At 43.3% G+C, this 12,897-nt stretch overlaps 1 protein-coding gene across 1 annotated transcript in view; it reads left to right on the top strand.

Annotated features, from left to right (window-relative positions):
- Nucleotides 1-316: 316 nt before the first annotated feature.
- The window catches only part of LOC111142671 (clathrin heavy chain like 1), a 114,525-nt gene continuing 101,944 nt past the window's right edge, over nucleotides 317-12,897 (top strand). Inside the window, exons 1-2 of the mRNA XM_022495975.1 lie at nucleotides 317-595; nucleotides 11,383-11,590. Coding sequence (XP_022351683.1) covers nucleotides 317-595; nucleotides 11,383-11,590 — 487 coding nt within the window. The remainder of the gene's footprint in view (nucleotides 596-11,382; nucleotides 11,591-12,897) is intronic.

Genomic DNA, 12,897 nt, shown 5'->3' with positions numbered 1-12,897 from the left:
CCTGCCCGGGGTATGTCCCCCGGACAGCGCAGACTGGTTCTCGCTCCCGGGTGCCGGAAGTGCGGCTACGCGCGGGACTACTTTTCGCGGACCCTCAAGCGGAGGGGCGGAGGGGCGGAGGGATCCCGCGCAGGATTGGTGCAGCGAGCGAGAACGCGTGCGGGACGCGGACTGGAGCAGTGCGCCTGCGCGGCCGCCGCCGCCGCCGCCGCCGCCGCCGCCGCTGCTGCCGCCGCCCGTCTGCCCGCGTGAGGGGAGCTGCCGCCACGGCCACCACCGCCTCCGTCTCCGCTGCCGCCTCGGCCCCGCGCCCACCATGGCGCAGATCCTCCCCATCCGTTTCCAGGAGCACTTCCAGGTGAGATCAGGGCTCCGTCGCCGAGACCCGGCCGGCTACAGGGCGGGTCGCGCGCTCCGTCCTGTCAGCCGCGCCCCCCGCCGCCCCGCCTCCCGGGGGACCGGGCGGGAGCCGCTGACTGGCCGGCCGGCCAGACCTCCGGCCCCTGGCCCTGGACCCCGACTCCAGTGGACGCGGCGGGGCGCACATACCCGGGCCGGTCGGGGTGAGCGGGCTGGTGTCTGGGCGCGCCGGCCGGTGTAGTGGGAGGGCGCGGTGGCCCGCACGTGCCGCCCCGCCAGGTGTGCTGGTCGCTGAAACCCGTTATCCGCTAGCGACGGTAAACCTTCTCGGACGGCTCAGATCTCGGTGGCATGCTAAGAGCGCCGGGTGAGGGAAACTGAAGATGTCCCGAAATGTCTTTCAGTGCTTTTGGGAGCTGGAACCAGACTGACAGCGGTGCGCTCAGATTCCACTCGCAAGCTTTACAACTCTGAAATCTGAATCTGAGCCTCATTTCCCTTTTGCGTCTCTAGATTCTTACATCTGAGTTTGTGTCTGTTGGCTACCGAAGCCACTGGAGTGGTTTCGTGGGAGGAAGGATCGTTAAATCCTTGACCAAAGAGCGAGAGGGATCATGGTGTGTTTTAATAAGACCCTTTCAATGCAGTAACACCCACCCCCAAAGTTTAGCTTTTTAATGAGGTCCCTGTTTGTTCTTTCTCCCAACTCTCCTAATAGAGTTGTGCTTCAGGGAAATAAAGATTGGCTGTTTGTGTTTGACTGGGGGTTGTGTCCTGTCACGATGTACAGTGAGTGCTTCACTCACATCACACGCATGTGTCACATCTGTGAAGGGTGATAACGATTCTCATTTTACAAGTGAGGAGGTGGGGTAGGTATATAGTTGCCATTGGCTCTGTGCTTTATGTTAAATCGTCACAGTTCTGGGGCGCCTGGGTGCCTAAGTCCGTTAAGCCTCTGACTCTTGATCTCAGCTCAGGTCTGGATCTCACAGTTTTGAGTTGGAGCTCCCCGGTGGTCACCATGCTGGGCATGGAGCCTCCTTTAAAAAAAAAATCATCACAATCCCATAAGATCCATATGATTTTCCCTGTTTTCTGGGTGATGAAACCGGGGCACAGAGACATTAAATAAGTTGTTCAGCAAGTAAGAGCAGGAATCAGACTCAGGTCATTGTGACTATACTGTGGGATTGCAAGGAATGTTGTGGATTGGAATATCTTTTTTTTTCCCCACAGCACAGAGCACTTCTAACTCTGTATCCAGATGGGAGAGGCCCTGGGAGTATAGTGACGGGTCAGATCCTCTTATTATGCAGATTGGAAACTCGATCCCTGGAGTATTCCTCTGTGGTCACTTAGTGATAGAGCTGTGGTTGGTGGAGGTAGCAGTCTCCTGAACACCCATCTCTTGACAGTAATGTGAAATAGGAAAATACTACTGCTGCTGCTAACTAGAACAATACAATAATGTGAGCCATTTTATTGAGCCCTTTTTCTTGCTAATCACTATACAATGTATTTTATAAATCTAATTTAGTCTTTATCGTAACTGAGGCACAGAGTTACAGATAACTAAGGCACAGAGAGAGTGAGCAATAAAGGTAAAATTACACAACTAGTAAGTGACAGCTTGGGTTCTAACTCTGATCACTAACTCCAAAGCCTGTGCTTTAGCCACTAAATATGTTCTCTTCAGAAGGCAAGGAAACAGTAAGACATTTTAAAAAATTCCTATGGAAGTTCATAATGTCTTGAAAAACTATATTCTATTACCTGGAAAATACTTATGACTTATTAACATATAGGCCATGTAGATGTGGTTTGTGGTCTCCAACATTAACCAGCTGTTGAGATTTCTCCGTACTCGTTTTTCTAGTCTGTACACTCTCCCTTAGCTACAGACATTTCAAAATATCCGCTTGTTTCTTAAATCCCTAATCCTGCCACTCCTCGTTGTTGGCAACAGATGATTGGAGAAACAGAAGCCATAAACTGGGATATTCCTCACCTTCATGCCTGCAGCCTTACAAACTTGTCTGCAGTTGCCCTTTTCTGCCTTCCTGTTATCTCAAAAGTAGGTTTTTGGTTTTTTTTTTCCCTTGTTTGTGTTCCGGATCCCACCTCCTTCCCTCTTTTAACAAGGCCTTCTCTTTCCTGTGTTTTCATCCATTCCCTCTTGGTGTCTTCTTCCATGTTTGTGTTTAACCATGCTCATATCTTTTCTGTCTTTACACAAACTTCTCCCTCTCCCTGTCCCCTTGAAGCTCTTATTTTACAGCTAGACATCATGAAAGAATTACCTTATCCCTCCATCACTTCTCTTATATTCTTTAATAACCTGCAGTCTGGTTTTTGCCCCCACCGTTCCTGTGCATCTATTCTTGCCAAGGTCACAAGTTGTCAAGTTGTCATACAGACTTTTTTGTAAAGACCAGTTAGTATATAGGTTAGGCCTTTGAGAGCCATGTATTGTCTCTTGAAACATAGTCTCCCACTCCCTCTTTTTTAAATTTTGTAAAAAGTATAAAACTCACTTTTAGTTGGGCTATACAGAGTCTGTAATTTGCTGGCCCCTGCTCCAAAAAAAAAAAAAAAAAAAAAAAGAAAGAAAGAAAGAAAAAGAATTCAAACTCCAAAACATCTTCTATAGTTGACACCGTACTTTACTGCCTCTTCATGACCCTTTCTCTGTTGCTTTTGGTCATACCACAGTTTCCCAGGGTTTCTCCTATCTCTCTGCTCACATCCCAGTTTCCTTTGTGGGCTCCTCTTGGGAATAAGCCTGGGGTCTGTCTTGAGCTCTTCTGTCTTTTCATTTTGTATGCTCTACTGGGTGATTTGTACGTATTCCCATGTGCTCAGTGTTCCCAGGCAGGCTGCATATTTTTGCTGAGCCTCATAGATATATGTAGGAGAGACAATAGTAGTCCCTGGTTAAGAGCACAGACTGAGTACAAATGGAAGGGTTTGACTCTGGGCTCGGGCACTTACTGGCCAAGTGAATTTGGGCAATTTTTGTAACGTTTTTGTGTGTCCATCTCTACATGTATAATACAGAGATAAAGGGTATAGTTTTTACTTCATAGAGCTATTGTGACGTTTTGAGTTAATAAATATGATAAATGTAAGATGTGGGACAGTGTCTAGTACATAACAAAATGCTCTATTCTTGTCAGTTGTTACTGCCACTAGGACAGCTGGCCCCTGCAGAAGGCCATTGGATGATCCATACGTTCTTCAAACAACACATCATGTTCCAAAATAGGGTTCTTCTTTCTTTCCAAATGTGTATCTTCTCCAGTTTCCAGCCAGGAACCTAGGAGACAGCCATGACTTCTCCCTAACCTGTTGGTTCTTTCTCCTATGTATTTTGGGCATTGTTCTGCTACTCTTAGCTTGGACATGACCCTGGACTATGACCCTGGACTATGACGACATTGCTCACCTAAATGGCTGCACTAACTTTGTCTCTGGTCATCTACCTCTAGTCTTGCCTTCCCTTCTCTAGCACATAGGCAAAGAGATTTTCTCAAAGGCTTAAAGTTCATCAGTGAATGCTTCCCTTTTGCTTCTAGGATGAAAATGCCAGACTCCCCAATGCCTTATAAAGCCCTGTCTAATCCAGCACCTGCTCAGCTTTCTTGCTTATCACCGTCTGGTCCTTTAGGACCTTCTCTGGAGCCCAACACTCTTACCTGTGGGCTTATTGCCTCTTTCCAGAACACTCTCCCCCCCCTTTTTTAAAATTTCATTTACTTTTATTTATTTGAGAGCAAGAATGAGAGGAAGAGTGCACAGAAGCAGGGGGTAGGGGCAAAGGGAGAAGCAGACTTCCCTCAGAGCAGGGAGCCCGATGTGGGACTTGATTCCAGAACCCTGGGCTCATGACCTGAGCTGAAGGCAGATGCTTAACTGACTGAGCCACCCAGGCGCCCTCTTCTTCTCACTCTTATTACCCAGCCAAGGCCTACTTAGCCTTCTGCTTAAGTGACAGGAAGCTATCCCTGACATGTCAGAATTAGGAGCCCTTCCTGTGTGCCCCCATAGTTTTAGGGCTTCTCTCATGATGGCCCTAACCATATGGTGTATAGGTGGTCACTTCCCCTACTGGACTGCAATCTCAGGATCTCCTATCTGCAGTTGTATTACCACTACCTAGTACATAACAGGCCCTGATATCTTTGAAGGAATGAAACCAGTTCCATATTGAAATGTTTGTATAATCAATGACTGACTAGTTGTAATGTAGATTGTCTAATAACAGTTTATAGGCTTTTCTAGGCCCTCCATATAGCTCACCTGTGACCAGTTTACTGTAAGTCTACTTTATTAAGAATACTCCTACTTATCTCACATTTTGTTTCTGCCACACAACCCCCGCCTGCTTTGTCTACCATATCACTTTATATTTTGTGAATCTAGTTATCTTTTTCCTGTTTTTAATTTTGGTTGGTTTCATATGAAAAATCTTGGGCCAGATTTTCCCCAGAGGTTAAAACAATCGTTTTATAATGGTCAGTGGGAAAATAGAAATCAGCATATGGGGATTGGCACCTGGGTGGTTCAGTTGGTTGGGCCTCCAACTCTTGATTTTGGGTGGGGTCATGATCTGGGGTCATGGGATTGAGCCCCATGGTTGGGGGGAGGAATTCGTGCACAGCAGGAGGTTCTGCTTGGGATCCTCCTTCTCCCCCTTCCTCTGCCCCTCCCCGAGATAAATAAATCTTTAAAAAAAAAAAAAACAAATTAGTGTATAGGAACTTTTATTCTACAATCAACTTTTCAGGAATGTACCCAGAGCAGAAGCTGTGCTCCTATATCTAATGCATTATAATAAAGCATTCTTCCACTTTAGCTTGAGATTGTATCAATTTATTTAATTTTACTTATCCTGCCACCCTCCTGTTGAGTGGAGGACTAGTTCTGCAGAAATATTTTTCTTCTGTGTACTGTTTGAACTTTATTATATTCAGATATATAAGTTTGAAGGTTGTTGCTTTTTAAGCTGAGAATGGAAAAAAGCTAAAGGGCTAAGAACCAGTGACACCTTGATTCAGAAGAGGAATAGTTTGTAAGAGTTTTGAAATGTGACACAGCTCAGAACACAGAGAACATACAAATGCATTCCCTCAAGGTTTTGATATGTAGCATATCTCTGAGGTGATGTTTTTAACAGATACAGAGTCTGCAAAGAGGATCTGTGTAAATTATAGGAGTGAGGGGGTCAGTAGTCTTAATCAGTGCTTCCCAACCTAGGCTGGGAAACACCTCTCTGGGCGCCACCTTAAACATTAAATTAGAATCTCTGAGAGATGAGGACTTTGGCCTTTCTTTCCAGATGAGTTTCACATGCAGTTGGATTGAATCAATCTTCTAGTCATTATTCATAATTAAAGAAAGCCTTTTACACATGAGTGGGTAAGGCAGGGCTCTAAGGAGTAGATTGAGCTTGAATTGAAAACAGTCATGTGGGTGTGCCTGAGTGGCTCAGTGGTTAAGCATCTGCCTTTGGCTCAGGTCATGATCCCAGAGTCCTGGGATCGAGCCTTGCATCTGGCTCCCTGCTCCGTGGGGAGCCTGCTTCTCCCTCTTCCACTCCCCCTGCTTGTCCAACCAACTGAGCCACCCAGGCGTCCCCACTCCCCCTGCTTGTGTTCCCTCTCTTGCTTTGTCTCTCTTTGTCAAATGAATGAATAAAATCTTAAAAAAAAAAAAAAAAAGAAAACAGTCATGGGCACCTGTGTCTGCTGGAGAGGCCCCAGGGAATCACTCTGAAAAGAGATGCTGTACGCGGGGCACCTGGGTGGCTCAGTGGGTTAAAGCCTCTGCCTTCGGCTCAGGTCATGATCCTGGGGTCCTGGGATCGAGCCCCGCATCGGGCTCTCTGCTCAGCCTGCCCCCTCTCTCTCTGCCAGCCTCTCTGCCTACTCGTGATCTCTGTCAAATAAATAAAGAAAATCTTTTAAAAAAAAAAAAGATGCTGTACTCACAGCCTAGAACATGTTTGGTTTATGTTACTATTACATTGCCATCGTATTTTGTGAAATGGTTTTTGGTATACTAAGACAAACAACACTAGGCTCCTTCTGCCCTGAAATTGTTGTGCACCCATGTAAAATGTTTTTAAGGTCTTGTGTAAACTATTAAATTTTACCCTGGGTGGACTTATTTTGGAAGTAGATAGTGGGCCAGCCATTTACCTTCTGCTTTTCTTATTTATGAAGTGAAGAAAGTAACCACCCAGTCACCCAGGGTGTGTGGAAGGGTCAGCCTTTGCGAGAGAATCCACAACAGTGACATGGTAATTGAGCAAATATTAAGTGAATTTGGACAGGTCCTCCTTAGAAGAATCAGTTATCACCATAGAACATATTTAAATGTCCAAAATCCCCAAACTACACAAGTACTTTTTGAGTTTATTGGGTTAAAATAGTTACCATGTGCTAGGAGGATCTTAGTCAAGGTCCCTTTCCACCAGGTTCTTGAGCAAAGTCTGTAGCTAGGGCAAAGTGTGTGTGAAACAAGCTTTGAAGTCATACATATACATGGGAAGAATAACCCCAGATAGAACATATAAATGAAAATTAAACTTTTCTGGATGCCTAGGTGGCTCAGTCAGTTAAGCGTCTGCCTTCAGCTCAGTTCATGATCCCAGGGTCCTGGGATGGAGTCCCACATCAGGCTCCTTGCTCGGTGGGGAATCTGCTTCTCCCTCAGCCTACTGCTCCACCTGCTTATGCACTTGCTCTCTCTCTTTCTCTCTGATAAATATATAAAATCTTTAAAAAAAAAGAAAAGAAAATTAAACCTTTCTGTTCAAACACTAGGTCTCTTTTCCCAGATGAAACTACTATTAAGAAAACCATTATATCTTTCAAAAAATGATTAAAAGAATTCTGTTATAAAATTCCCCTCCTTTTGGGGCGCCTGGGTGGCTCAGTGGGTTAAGCCGCTGCCTTCGGCTCGGGTCATGATCTCAGGGTCCTGGGATCGAGTCCCACATCGGGCTCTCTGCTCAGCAAGAAGCCTGCTTCCTCCTCTCTCTCTCTCTCTCTGCCTGCCTCTCCGTCTACTTGTGATCTCTCTCTGTCAAATAAATAAATAAAATCTTTAAAAAAAAATTCCCCTCCTTTTGCTTTTGTAACTTAACAGAGTTTAAAGATCTTTCTCTGAAGATTACATATAGATTGCAGCATGTATTCGACAGTGTTGCTTACTAATATCCTTCTGGGGCAGTAGTTTTTGACACCAGTCACCCCATCCTATAAATATTTCTTTGCTTTCCCTTGCTGTTTCCCCAAATCTATTCCTTTCAGTCTGTTCTATATTTTCTTCTTTTGCGTCTCTTGCCTGAGGTCTGCTGGTGGCCTCCATGCCAGGGGGAGATTACGATCTCTTTCGGCTGGCTAAAGAAGGATGCCGCAGAGCTGGGCTGGCAAAGTTCAATGACAAAATTAGAATCCAAGCAGATCTTAACAGGCTGGAATCCAACTAGTTGACATTTAACAGGTATAAATATAGGGTCTTATGCATTGGTTTTAAAATACAGAAAACGTACGTTGATGTAATTTGAGAGAAGTTCTGTAAAGCATGATAAAAATGTAATTTTTAAAGTACCCTGAACTAACCTAGTCCTAGAATTTTAGGTTAGTTCTAGAAAAGACCTTCATAGGTCCTCATTTACAGAGCTCCCTCTTTAAGCTAGGAAAAGACTTGCTGATAAGTTTAACATATAAAATCTATATTTTTAAGTTACTTTAAAGATTTTTTTTTTAATTTATTTGACAGAGATCACAAGTAGGCAGAGAGGCAGGCAGAGAGATGGGGAAGTAGGCTCCCCGCTGAGCAGAGAGCCTGATGTGGGGCTCTATCCCAAAACCCTGGGATCATGACCTGAGCTGAAGGCAGAGGCTTTAACCCACTGAGCCACCCAGGCGCCCCATGTTACTTTAAATTATTTTCTTAACTGCCTAAAACTTGTAACTTCTTTACTAATTAATTATTGAACATCCATGTGCTGGGCACAGTGATAAGGCAGTGAATGAGTCTGAGGAGACATATACAGAGGGAGAAAGGACTAGCATCTTCAAAGACAAGAGGCATGAAAACCTGGGATGTTCAGTGCAACTGGAACGTTTTGGCTCTTTGATACAGGCAATTGGTGTTTTCACCAACGGCCCTGTGTAAACACAGCTGCAACCCTCCCCATTCAGACTACTGTCCCTAAACCCCTTAAATATAGAAACCACTGGACTGTTGGATGAGTAATTTCTTTTTATGTTTTCCCCAGTGTCAGATTTGAATTTGGATTCATTTAATTGCAGGTCTTGAGAACAGAAAAGGATTATTAGATAGTGTCTTGTGTACTTTTGCTTAACTCGTGTATGGACTGTTTTAAATGTGTATCTAGGTTACCTTTCAGAGTAATTATTATAGGAATCAGGAATCCTTAGCTACAGCTTCTAACTAATGAGAAAAAATCGCTTTGAGCACACCACTTCTCTGGAATTCTGTTTCTGCATATGGAGTAAAGCTTAGCGGTATTTGATATTTTATTTCTTTACTTTTTTATTTATGACTTATTTATGTATATACAGAGAGAGAGAGAGGCATGCACGCACAGTGGGGAGAGCAAGAGGGAGAATCCAAAACAGAACCCTTCCCTTGTTGAGCGTGGAGCCCACCGCAGGGCTTGATCCCACGACCTGAGATCATGACCTGAGGTGAAATCAGGAGTTGGAGGCTCAGCTGACTGATCAGCCAGGCGCCCGGGTATTTGATATTTTGGATGTAAAAGTTATTTTGGTGGGATTGTCCTGTGTTTGGCTGGACTCAGTCACTAATATTTAAGAACGTACTGTGCTCAGGAGATTGGGTATAGGTGTTTCTTGATATTTGGAGTTGAAATCAGAATGTTGCCATATTAATTCAAAATGATCCCCAAACTAAGAATAAAGTGAAAATTTAGAAAATCTGGGCCCACTTAAGTGTATGACTCTGATATGTAAAGATTTGATAGTGTTGGGTGTTGGGTGCTTGAATGTTAGGGTGCTCTCTAAATTTACTATATGCTTATATAGTATAATGTTTACAATAATTCATAATAAAAAATAAAGGAGACCGTGTAGGTCTCTTGGGAACTTACTTCACCCTGTTTACTTCCCCCTCCTCCCCCCTCCCCACCTCTGCTCCCAATGGAACTTTTCATTGCCCTCTTATCAGCAACTTCATATAGTTTAACCTAATAGTAATGGTTAGTCTCCAAAAGTCTGTGGGCTCTGAATAGTGTGACTGTATCTTATGTATCTTACTGTTTTTGGAGTCTAGTTAGTGGCTAGTAGGTAGTATGTTTTCAGTACTTATTTATGGAATGAATGTGTGAAAATTACTTGCTATGAAAAAGTCTCAACTTTCATTCACTACATTTACTGCATTAAGCTGCTACTTCAGATGTGTGAAAATAAAACGTGAATTTCAAACAACTCAGTATTGTGGTTCAGAGCACGAGCTTTATTCACAACTGTCCCCCTCATTAATCAGCATTGTGATTCTGGGAAGATGTCTTAATCTAAAAACCGTGTGTTGCATTAGTGTAAATTGTGTGTGGCATAACTTGCCTCCTGAGTTAGCAGAAAGGTCAGATGAGGTGACCTGTTGTCCTCCAGCCTGTTCTGCTCAGCAGCTGGAATACTTAGTATGTGCTAGACAGACTCTGTATCACAAGAAACAAGTAAGATATAGTCCCTGCTTTTGAGGAGTTCATGGGGAAAAAAAAAATGATAGGATAAAAAATTATACTAGCAGCATGAACAGCCTCATTTGTGCTTCTTCCAAAGGCTGGTAGTTATTTTTAACAAGTCGTCCCTAATCTTTGTTGCTAGCATAAACTTTTATACAAATTCACACAGGGTAACAGTTACTAAAGGGTTAAGTCAGGAGCAGTAGGGTTTGAGTTGAGCAGAACAATATTTAGAAACAAAGATGCTGGGTGCCTGGGTGGCTCAGTGGGTTAAAGCCTCTGCATTCGGCTCAGGTCATGGTCCCAGGGTCCTGGGATCGAGGCCCGCATCGGGCTCTCTGCTCAGTGGGGAGCCTGCTTCCTCCTCTCTCTCTCTGACTGCCTCTCTGCCTACTTGTGATCTCTCTCTCTGTCAAATAAATAAATAAAATCTTTAAAAAAAAAAAAAAGAAACAAAGATGCTTGTAGGTAGATGGGGGCAAGAGAATTTTATAGAAATAAGTATGGTTCTTCATAGGCATGATAGAAATTTCCTGAGTGTGTGTTTTCCCAGGGTTTTTCATTGAAGCTTACCTCATTAATAGGTTTTTATTTAAACCAGGCACTATCTATAAAGTGGTCTTTGGAGAAAGGTGCCTGATTTAAGTTTTACGTAAGTTCAAGCAATCTGTCTACCTCCAAAATGTACTAGATCTTTTGGCTTTTTATTAACCTTAGACTCACCAAGAAATATTTAAACTGACTGAGAAATCAGACTTTATGATTTGTGGGGTTGCTTTAAGGAAAAACTCTTGGTAGTTCTTTTTTATTGCTTGCTTTGGAGAAACCAGTTTTTGTGTTTTCTTCCTTTCTGCTCTCTTTACCTGCCTTCACCTCTCCAAGACCCTCTTCCTGCTGAGGCTGTCCTTATTTGTGAGGTATTCTTTGTGGGCTCCTCCACCCCCTCCTAGCTGATATCTTCCTGTCTCTGGCACTGATGGCATCTTTCCCTCTTCCTGGTTTTATTCTTTTTCTTGTGTGTTCTCATCAGCCTGTGGGATTGTAGGCTCCTTGAGAGTTGATTCATGGCCTGCTGTTGATGGCATTGCCCGTACTTACTAAAGGTATAGAAAAACAAGTCAGTGTTTGCCTTGAATAATCACTTGATGTTAAGTTTTTTCTAAATTCTTATTTAACTTTTCCTCTTCCTTCTGTTAAACTTCCCTAAATAATGGGCTAGATTTTATCTGTTTCAGAGAGGAAAGACTTACTTTTAAATCAAATGTTTCTTTTCTCTTTAGCTCCAAAACCTGGGAATTAATCCAGCCAACATTGGATTCAGTACACTGACCATGGAATCTGATAAGTTTGTATGTGTCCGAGAGAAGGTTGGTGAACAGGCTCAGGTAGTGATTATTGACATGAACGATCCAATGGCGCCGATCAGGCGGCCCATCTCTGCTGAAAGTGCCATCATGAATCCAGCCTCTAAGGTGATAGCTCTGAAAGGTAAGCCTGATGGGATTTTCAGAAAGGAATTTTACCTCTCTTTACCTGCTTTGTTACCTTAAATAGCAGACAACTGTCAATAAACTCACAGGAAAATGTCATCAATAATATTAAACTTAATTCCAAAAGTTTTAGCCAAAGCTGTGTTTTACATACCTTATTTAATGAGAAGTTCCTGAGCACCTGAGTTTTTTGTGACGTCATGCGTATAGGCAAATACAGGAGGGAGCAAATGCCCAGGGCCTCATCCTTATGACTGCTACATCTGGAAGGGCCAACACCACACTGCACATGTTCACCAGGAGGACTGTGTGGTGCCCTGGACCTCATGATGGGCTGCTTTACACTGGTGCTCCAGACATCCTAGAGTATGAGCCAAGGTACTACTTCTCTTGTGAAACACATCGATAACAGTATAGCTGTTGTTTAATAGAATTTTGCTTCCTTGAACTCAGGGGATATTGGGTACTTGAAATCTTGTAGTTATTTGAGAATATAGAATCTTTTCATATTGCCATGATTTGGGAAACTGAAAGGATTATGTATATACTGGACTTGTTAATATTTTATGCAAGGTGTATTATCACTTACCTTGAAAAGTGAAAGTTCTTCCTGGAGCTAAAATTAGTAAATGCCAAATATTAGCTTTGCCTGTGCTCCTGTTTTGTTACAGAAATAGGGTCTACTTTGTCCTTTCAGTAGATAAATGGACATCTGGAAGTTATGACCTTTCTATTTAAGAGAAAGTTGATTTTTTAAAAAGTTTTAAATGATCTTTTCTTCTATCAACTCTATTTCTTGTCAGAATTTTTTTGGGGGCGCCTGGGTGGCTTAGTGGATTAAGCCTCTGCCTTTGTCTTGGGTCATGATCTCCGGGTCCTGGGATTGAGCCCCACATCCGGCTCTCTGCGGCTGCCTCTCTGCCTACTTGTGATCTCTCTCTCTCTCTGTGAAATAAATAAATAAATATTTTTTAAAAATATTTTTTTGAACATGTAGTGTAAATGGTATAAACTAATTTTAGTTGAAAAAATTGCTAACCTTTATGGATTCTTCATGATTCTTTTGGCTTTTCTGTATTTTCTATTTTGCAATATTTTTGAGAGACCTTATCTATCATGTTGTTTGGTGTTTGGTATATTCTCTGTGGGTCTCAGAGATGGCCAGCATTTTAGTCTTCCTGGTCCTCTGATACAGTTCTCTTTACCGGTGTGCACCGTGCATCTCCTGGAGGTGGTTTTTGAAGTGTGGTAGGGGAATGGAGAGAACTCACGATTTAATACTGCCAGTCCCCCCCACCAAAGGCT

Source organism: Enhydra lutris, unplaced genomic scaffold, assembly GCF_002288905.1.
Source record: "Enhydra lutris kenyoni isolate GAN:26980312 unplaced genomic scaffold, ASM228890v2 scaffoldscaffold8, whole genome shotgun sequence".
Classification (NCBI taxonomy): Eukaryota; Metazoa; Chordata; class Mammalia; order Carnivora; family Mustelidae; genus Enhydra; species Enhydra lutris.
Note: the sequence above shows the minus strand (reverse complement) of the source record. Positions and strands in the feature narration are given on the sequence as shown.